General features: G+C 49.5%; 1 protein-coding gene, 1 non-coding gene and 1 pseudogene across 2 annotated transcripts; all 3 read right to left on the bottom strand.

The window, feature by feature from the left end:
* Positions 1–2,212: 2,212 nt before the first annotated feature.
* Positions 2,213–2,340, bottom strand: LOC111590989 (small nucleolar RNA U3). Its single transcript, XR_004856755.1, has one exon. It is a non-coding gene; the product is annotated as a small nucleolar RNA U3 (small nucleolar RNA).
* Positions 2,341–2,372: 32 nt separating this feature from the next.
* On the bottom strand, positions 2,373–2,641 carry LOC111591082 (uncharacterized; annotated as a pseudogene).
* A 357-nt stretch (positions 2,642–2,998) lies between these two features.
* LOC118476278 (S-locus-specific glycoprotein S13) lies at positions 2,999–8,086 on the bottom strand. The gene is made up of 6 exons (XM_035965165.1): positions 6,593–8,086; positions 5,777–5,890; positions 4,345–4,496; positions 3,905–4,154; positions 3,572–3,812; positions 2,999–3,425 (listed from the first exon to the last, which is right to left on the bottom strand). Exons 1-6 carry the CDS (start codon positions 7,974–7,976, stop codon positions 3,245–3,247), a joined length of 2,322 nt encoding a protein of 773 aa, XP_035821058.1. The 5' UTR covers positions 7,977–8,086; the 3' UTR covers positions 2,999–3,244.
* Positions 8,087–8,503: the final 417 nt, after the last annotated feature.

Below are 8,503 nucleotides of genomic sequence, written 5' to 3'. Positions count from 1 at the left end.
ACCTCCTCAGACGGGTAGCGGGCACGGTAGGGAGGCTGGACGCTGGCGTCCTTAACCAGCCCCCGATGCGTCCCGACCATGGGTATATGTCCCTCGTAAGTGTCTGACCCTTCTTTTCTTTTGCGCCGTGTTTCTTACGTTTTTAGCTCTTACCGTTGGGATTTTTGTTCGTCCCCAGGGGCTGAGGAACTTTAAAACCTCCCGGCCACCGGTCCCGGAGGACGCAGCAGGCCGAACCGCGTGTAGGCTCGCCGCGGAGAAGGATAAGCAGAAAAAAGACGCGGAAAAGGCTCGAGCTCGCGAAAGGATGCGGGCTCGGGATGCCTCGGAGAAACGTCGTCAGAGGCAAGCAAGGGATGGGCTCCCGTTGGAGCCGTCGCCGGACACGCATGACGACAATGACGATGATGATGATGACGAAGACAATGACATGGCGGCCCGACTCGGTCTCAGTCTAGATCTGAGGCTGGGCCAGGGGTCGTCAAGCCAGCCTCCTGGTGGGCTGGCGCCACCAGTGTTTGGGGCCGGGACGCTGGGGTCCCGGTCCGAGGAGCGGAGGCGGACCGAGGGGGTACTTGACCCCTTGGCCGAGATAATTAGGGCGACTCCGAGGGGTCAGGCCGAACCGCATGTCCCCCAAGAGCAAGTGCTCGTGCCAGTCGTACGGGAAGTTGGTCCCTCGGCTGTCGTGACGTCCCCCGGGTAGGCCGCCCCCTCGGCGCCTTGGGTGTCCGAGGCGGAAGCGGCGTCGAAGCCGGCTGCGGGACAACCCTCGGCAGCGTCTGCGGAGGCTGGGGCCCGAGAGGTCTCCCCACAGGCACGATTGGCCTTGCCCCGGAGCGCGTAAGTATCTGAGGGTACCCCTGATCCAGTCATTTTTTCTGTGTCTTGATTTTGCCTTTTCTTCTTTCAGCAAGAGACACGGCGAGTTGGGCCATGGATGTGCGCGCCATCCTTGCCATGCATGTGCACACGCCGGCTTTTGGGACTAGTAGATAGATCACGAACGGGATCCGATCCATCGTGCTGGGGCTGGGGCTCCCCGCTGCTTGCAGCGAGACATATGACTCCATCAGCCACTGTCCCCCCCCGGCCATGCACACTAGTAGTACTCATCTCGTCGCAAAAGGTGTCAGGATGGAGGGTTTCAGGAGCAGTCTGCGGCTAAGTGGATGCGTAAGCTGTGCCGTCGTCTGACTGTTGTTCGATCAGTTAAGCTGGCCACTGGGATTACTATATATACAGCAGTGGAGTTTTTAGGAAGTCATCAGAAGAAGGAAGAAAAAAAAAATGCAGGTTTATGCTTTTCTATGCGCAGCAACCATGGTGTATTTGTTGATGAGCGTACATGGCCCACATGCCAGTTGCCACGCAATCATGAACTTGCTGAACGGGTTTTTCAAAAAAAAAACGATGCGCAAAAATCCAAAGTGAGCCTGTCAGACCCAAAAGTTTGCAACGAAACAATCAAGGTCTCTCAACTCCAACCGTAAGTCGTATCGTAACAATAAAAAATCGAGCTACAGACTGTTCCATACCAGAGAGTACGTCAAGTGCCCAGCATCATCTTTATATGCTGGCTCGTAGTTGTCTAAGCTTCCGAGTTGGCGCTATGTTTGCTAGCGTTTCGTCAGGATTCAGTTCACAGGGCTATCGTACATTATTAGCATTCTGTCTTGGGCTGCAGCCCACACGAGTTTACCTGTGGCAACCGAAACCTGGTGTTGAGCATCGTCCGGTGGCAGCGTGCTGGTCAGCTGTTGCTGCTGCCGCAGCCCGCTTGAGGAGCTGAAACTGGAGATGTGCCTTACTGCATGGCTGTTGGCAAATATTGAGATTTGCACTGCATGCTGCAAAGAGATGCAGGATACGATGCAAACAAACTGAAGCAGAAGCACAGCAAAAAGAAAGAATACATCTGTTTGAGAGTAATGTGTGTTGTACACCTTTGCTCTATTAATGAGAAAAATCTAGCAACAGATCTGCCCCTTATTGATTGAGAGTAATGCTGACCACGAAAACAGCTGTTGCGACAGGAATGTTTTGCTCAAATTTCCTTCAAATGAAGCACAGCAAAAAGAAAGAATAAAAATTTGGTCCGCTAAGAACAAAAACGAGCAAGATATGTATGTGTGTCCCTTGTAGGGAGGGCAATGTTGAGCAGGGAAACAGTTCTGGCGGGCGGCAGGAAGCAGAACAAAAAAGGAGCCTGTCAGACAACCTATGGGCCACCCCGAGTCAAGCAAGCCTGACGGGAACGATCCTCTACAGCTTAAGGACAAAGCATCAGAGCCAATCCTAGCCGTTAATCACGCTCTGGCCCAAAGGTCATGACAGTTCTGGCGGGCGGGCAGGAAGCAGAACAAAAAAGGAGCCTGTCAGACAACCTATGGGCCACCCCGAGTCAAGCAAGCCTGACGGGAACGATCCTCTACAGCTTAAGGACAAAGCATCAGAGCCAATCCTAGCCGTTAATCACGCTCTGGCCCAAAGGTCATGACATCAGAGCCAATCCTAGCCGTTAATCACGCTCTGGCCCAAAGGTCATGACACATCAACCAGGCTTAAGTGCTTGCCTCCTTATTAATCAAGGATGCAACGGTACGATCCTATAGAACAGATCCTGTTCAAGTAAGGTCGTGCTGGATCACTCCTGAGCTGAGCTTTTAAGTTTACTTCTATGCGTTTGATCAAGCGAGGTGGTGCTAATCTGTTTGGCCAGCACATTGCAAACTGGGCCGCAGGCAGGTATTTACTCTCGTGTGTGGGCTTCAAGTTCAAATCGAGCCCATCGAGGCTGCATCGCCTCACCCGAGAAAAAAAAAAGACAGGGTAAGAATCATAAGATAAGCTTATTTCTTTGATGGTTATAATACCTAAGATTATCTCTAGTAAAACTGTTGATGACACTGTTTGTAAATAGAAGTTTGGAATAAGGAAACAAGATAGAGCATCTGTTGGAGATAGCGTAAGTGTTAGCCCTTAGTACCGTCATGTCTTTTCGACCAAACAAACCAAAAATGTTATTAATAACAATTATAATCAGTGTAAAACAACAGTACGAAGTATAAAACAAGTGTTATAAGCTTAGCAGCAACGCAGTGCGAGCGCGTCATCTCTTATCTAAAATCGATTGTCTCGTACACCGTCGGTCTGGAGAGATCGGCCTCCAGGAGCGTAGCCAAGGCTGCATTGCCGACGACCGTCGGCACCATGGGCTCGGCAAGCTCCGAGCAGGGGCTGCCTAGCATCTCGAACGGCCGAGGCAGTTCAGTATGGTCTTTACTTCTGAGACGAGGCTTGGCGTGTCACAGTTCTTTCGTCCGCTCAGTGTCTCCATTAAAGTGACTCCGAAGCTATACACGTCGCACTTGAGCGTCGTCTCGCCACCGTCGCTCTGAACGTACTCTGGAGCCATGTATCCACTTGGTACCATAACATTCAGGAACAGAGTGAGTTCCCAGTAAGAAGAAAAAGAAACGATGATGTAAATATTAGTACTAGATATATATAGCACTGAAGAAAGAGCGAGCTGATTCGAAGACAAGCCCACTGCGGTGATCTTTCTTACGGTGTGCCTATCCTTGTCCGAGTTCCGGTAGCTCCAGCGACGAGCAATTTTGCTGTCCCGAAGTCGGCCACCTTGGCCTGCCATCCGCCGTCCAGCAGCACATTGGCCGGCTTCAGATCCCGGTGGATCACGTTGCCGGCCGACCCTTCTCCCTCGTGGAGGTGCTTCACGCCGTCGGCGATCCCCTGAATGATCTGCAGCCTCCGGCACCAGTTCAGCAGCGCGCGTTCTCTAGGTGTTCCTGTCAGTTACAAAAACACAAGCAACATCCAGACAGCAGTTCTTCTTTTTTTTTTTAAAAAAAAACAAGGTTTTATCATGCTTTGCCAGTACCGAATATGTAGGCGTCCAAGCTCCTCCTGTGCATGTACTCGTACACCAGGATCCGTTCGCTGGCTTCGTCGCAGTAGGCAAGGAGGCGGAGCACATTCCGGTGCTGCTTGAGCCCGGACATGAGCTGCATCTCTCTCGTGAAATACCTGACGATTATGTCCGGAAGATCGCCGATCGGTTTCAGCCTCTTCACGGCAATGGTTCTCCCGGCTAGCCCGTGTAGGAGCGGATGCCCTCTGGGCAACTTGCCCTGCGTTTCAGTTTAGAGGGACATGAACAGTAAGTAAATCACTCTGGTGCTCTAACTCATAATGAGACTGGGGATTTGATCAATGCCATGCAAACTGAACATCATCGCCAGGCAGCAAGCAAGATGATTAAAATAGCTGGAGAGTTTTGCTTTGCAGCTGGAAAGATGATTAAAATAGCAGCTGACTAACCTCATATACGATGCCGAAAGTGCCTTCGCCTATCACATTCCTTGTGGAGAAATTCCTTGTTGCACTCTTGACAGTAGCCAGAGCAATGGAAGAAACAGAGGGATCTTGGGCTGTTTCAACTGCCTCCGTCATTTGAATTAACAAGTTCCGACCTAGTTCATTAGAGTTTCGTATCAGATACTCCCCTTCGTTGTAAAGTATAAGATATTTTAACTTTTTTAAGAGTTAAGACATCTCGAGTTGACTTACTAAAATTATATGACTAATTATATTTAGTTGGTACCGTAAATGTTATTGTTTTATCATGTAAACTTGGTCAAACTAGAGATACGTTTACTGCAATAATATAACGTTGGAGTGTTGGACATAGGAAGTTGTAATTTACACACTTCTATATTCACGCTAATTCGATTGTAAACATGGGGAGTAGTGATGAAAACGGTCGATAAACACTAAAATCATTATCGTTTACATATTTTTTTCGGAAATAAAATCGAAAATGGTAACTCCGGAAACGGAAACGATATCGGTATTTCGGAAACATCGGAAACGAAAGTTTGCTGCGGAAAATACACCGGTAACGGTCGAAATCTAAAATACGATAGGTAAACATATCAAACTTCACAATACAACAAAGTTGACAAAAGATCACAAAGACCACAAGTTCACAATTTACGATATAACAAGTTCACAATATAACAAGTTCACAAGGGTCCAAAATTTATAATATAAAAAGTTTACAAAGATCACAAATTCACAATGTAACAAGTTCATAAAGATCACAAGTTCACATACTCAAAGTTCACAATTCACAATATCCACTCTATCTAGCTGACATGACATGCTTACTTATGAAATATTTTTTCCTCACATAAAAAGTTTTTCACAGCCTCAAAGGAAAACCAAAAACCTAGTGTGCGGAAAAGACACACTGTCGGCTCTCTATTATTATATATTACTAATACATAACATGTACATAGAAAAGAGTGGATTCGTTCGAGAGACCAAATCGTTAATCCCAACTGCCTTCCAACACCATCTATCCAAAAAAAATCTTAAGGCGTTCAAAAAATACAAAAATAAGTAATCCTTATCTAGAGACGTACAGGCGATGCGAAAAATCACATGCTGGAAAATTCCGAAAAATCTAAGACACAGTTCCGAAAATTTTCGAGACACAATTCCGGAAAATTCCAAGACACAAATCCTGTAATTTTCGACAAAAACCGGTAACCGAAGAAAACGGTCGGTAAAACATCACGCCGATTCCGATACCGATTCCGATAGAAAATTCCGAAAACCGATTCTGTTTTCGAAAAATACTGTTATCGATGAATCTGATTGAAAATTTTTGAAATCAGTTTCTGAAATACCAAAAAATTCGAAACCGTTTTCATCCATAGAGAGAGGGATAGGAGTATAGAGGTCATACGCCTTATGCGAACCGCCTGCACAACGAAGATGGCCAGCATGACAAGGCCAATGAAACCCAATGTTGATCCAGCTGCTACGAGAACCACCGTTTCTTTCTTTAACCTTCCAGTCCCTGGTCATGTTTGCAAAAAAAAACACCGTATAAATAGTTAGTAAATATTAAACTGCATTTTAGCCACCCCTATGTTTTTTTGATGCACTTGAATTCACCTCAGTCCATCCACTTAGAGATGTCCAAACAAGTCGGGTACTTTGGTAGACCCGAAGCCCGGCATGATTTTAGCCTGAGACGACCCTAACCCGGATTGTTGGCTATCGGGGCCGTGCTATCCGGATGATAGGGTCGTGCCTGGGCTGAAGGCGTGACCCGACGGTCTTGGTCTAGCACGGCTCGATTTTATTTCTTCCATTTTTCATAAAAATGTCTATATTACACATGATTATAGACTGTAAAACACAATAATACATGTGTTTTGTCGGTTAAGTAGGTGTAAATAGGCTTTTCAAGATAGCAATCATGGTTCAAATTTTCATTTATACATGTTGTTAGCTTTTTTGCTATTTAAATATGATAGATATGTTATAACTGTTGGGCTAGTGGCTGTTTCGGCACGACTAATAGCTTGACGGGTCGTGTTTAAGCCTCGCTAGAGGTCCGCGGGCCGACCAGCACGGTCCATATACTTAACCAGTTTGGGCCCACACTATCCCAATTCATGTCGGACCATACATCCAGTGCAGCCAAACAGCTAAATTAAATAAGGGCTTGATAAAGCAAAAAAAGAAAAATGAAAGTTGAGGAGTTGGTATATACCAGATGGGGGAGTAGCCTGCCGTAGGTACAGGGTCTGTCCTCCAGCCACGTAGCGTAGGTCAGTGAGGTTTTCAGGCCACATGATGCATCCAGTGCCAACATCATCGCCTCCGCCTTGCACATCTGCCGCGGCATACGCCACGCAGGAGCAGTTGGCAAGGCACCTCGCCCTGCACTCGTCCAACGTGATGCTCGTGTCCAGCGACGAGTTGAGCGTGTCTGGCAGCTTCACTCCCGGCAAACGGACAAAGCCGTCCGTGGTGCCATTGTCGCCGCAGTCCAGCGACACGTTCCGCCGGCACCCGCCAGATGGGTCTCTCCCGTCCCAGTCCGACGACGAGACGGGGACGAAGCCCTGGACACAGCTGCACGGCCACGCCGTCGACGCTGCAGTCTGATTGCACACGCCAGAGTGCCCGCACCTGTTGTAGTGGTCGCAGTCTTCTCGGGGTCCCGTGAAGAAGTTTGCCCACCCTCGCTTGTCCGGCACCCACACGACGCGCACGGCCTCAGCCGTGTAGTTGAGGAGGACGCGGGAAAGGGATGGCGGCGCGCCGGCATTGGCGGCGTAGCTGAAGCTGACCTCGCTCTGGCTCACCGTCACATGGAAGACGAACATGTTCGAGTACGAGTTCATCTCCGGGATGCCGCTGAACCACCGCCCGTTCCACACTCCCGTGCGGTACTTGATGGCGTCGCTCGAGTCCAGCATCACGATCTCGGGCAGCAACCCTCCTCGCCTGACCATCGCGTACCGGAATTCCCCCGTCGAGGGGTCGTCGGCGTCCCGCCACGACGTGAGTGACCACCCGCCGCCGCTCCACAGGTTCATGCCGATCTTGGCGCCCGGGAGCAAGGTGTTCGTCGGGTGATCGAACGACTGCCACAGCTTCACCACGTCGTAGTCGTCGCGGCCGCCGTTCCCGTCGAGCAGGACGAGGTTGCCGGACTCGAGTAGCTTCACCGTCGGGGAAGCGGCGCCGGCAGTCGTGTTCGAAGACCACGCCGTCCGGCCAGAACCGTCGAGCAGGACAAGGCTTCCCGTGTCGCTGATCGCCAGCACGCCGGAGGTGTCGCCGAGAGGGAGGTCCCGGTTCGCCACCCAGCATACAGCGTCGCTGCTGGAGTTGGCCACCGTGAACCAGATGCCCAGGTACCTCCTTGCCGGCACGCCGCGAGTGAAGAACCCTAATGTGAACGACCCGTTAGTGGAGACCAGGGTCTCGCCGTTAGTAAGGTTACTGCCCTTGCTGAGGATGTCGGATGCAGCTTGTGCGGCGGCAAAAGTTCCGAGGAAAAGCAGGATTGAAGACTGTACGAGTAGGTGGCAGTGGCGGTGGCTGTATCCATGGTGGTGGCTTCTCATGGTGTTCGTCTTCGTCATGATTCATGAACGCTGTTAGTATCCGCACAGGGGACACACGCACGTGACCTTTTATGTTGTCTGCCGACTGACTTGATCGGTCAACCAAATTATATGCAGTACCCTTTGTAGGAAACGGGTGACGCCTAAGAGGGGGTGAATTAGGACTTCTAAAACTTTTACTAAACTAGGCCACAAATAAATCTCTAGAGCAAAACTTATGCAAATAATCAAAATTAGAATGTGCAAACTAGGTTTTGTCTAAGTGTTGCTATCTCTACCGCAAAGACTAAGTTTCAATCTACACTAAATAAGTATGACTACAGGATTGAAACTTAAATGCTTAATATAAATGCGGAATGTAAAGAGCTGAGTAGAGAAGCGAACTCTCGTGGATGACGCCGGTATTTTTACCGAGGTATCCGGAACCACGCAAGGTCCCGACTAATCCTCGTTGGTGCCCCTACGCAAAGGGAAGCCCACGCGAGGGCCAAGCACCACGGTCGAGTAACTCCGTAGAGAGCCACGGGCCTTCTCCACGCGCAAGT

This window comes from Zea mays, chromosome 2 (genome assembly GCF_902167145.1).
Source record: "Zea mays cultivar B73 chromosome 2, Zm-B73-REFERENCE-NAM-5.0, whole genome shotgun sequence".
Classification (NCBI taxonomy): Eukaryota; Viridiplantae; Streptophyta; class Magnoliopsida; order Poales; family Poaceae; genus Zea; species Zea mays.
The sequence above is the reverse complement of the archived record's forward strand: the minus strand, read 5'-3'. Positions and strand labels throughout refer to the sequence as shown.

Bases quoted from the DNA above. Each gene is read 5' to 3' on its own strand.
- LOC118476278 (XM_035965165.1), bottom strand. From the start codon at position 7,976: ATGACGAAGACGAACACCATGAGAAGCCACCACCATGGATACAGCCAC. The intron at 5,891-6,592 runs GTATATACCAAC...AAACATGACCAG, and splicing joins GCAGGCTACTCCCCCATCTG to GGACTGGAAGGTTAAAGAAA. The intron at 4,497-5,776 runs GTATGACCTCTA...CTAATGAACTAG, and splicing joins GCAGGCGGTTCGCATAAGGC to GTCGGAACTTGTTAATTCAA.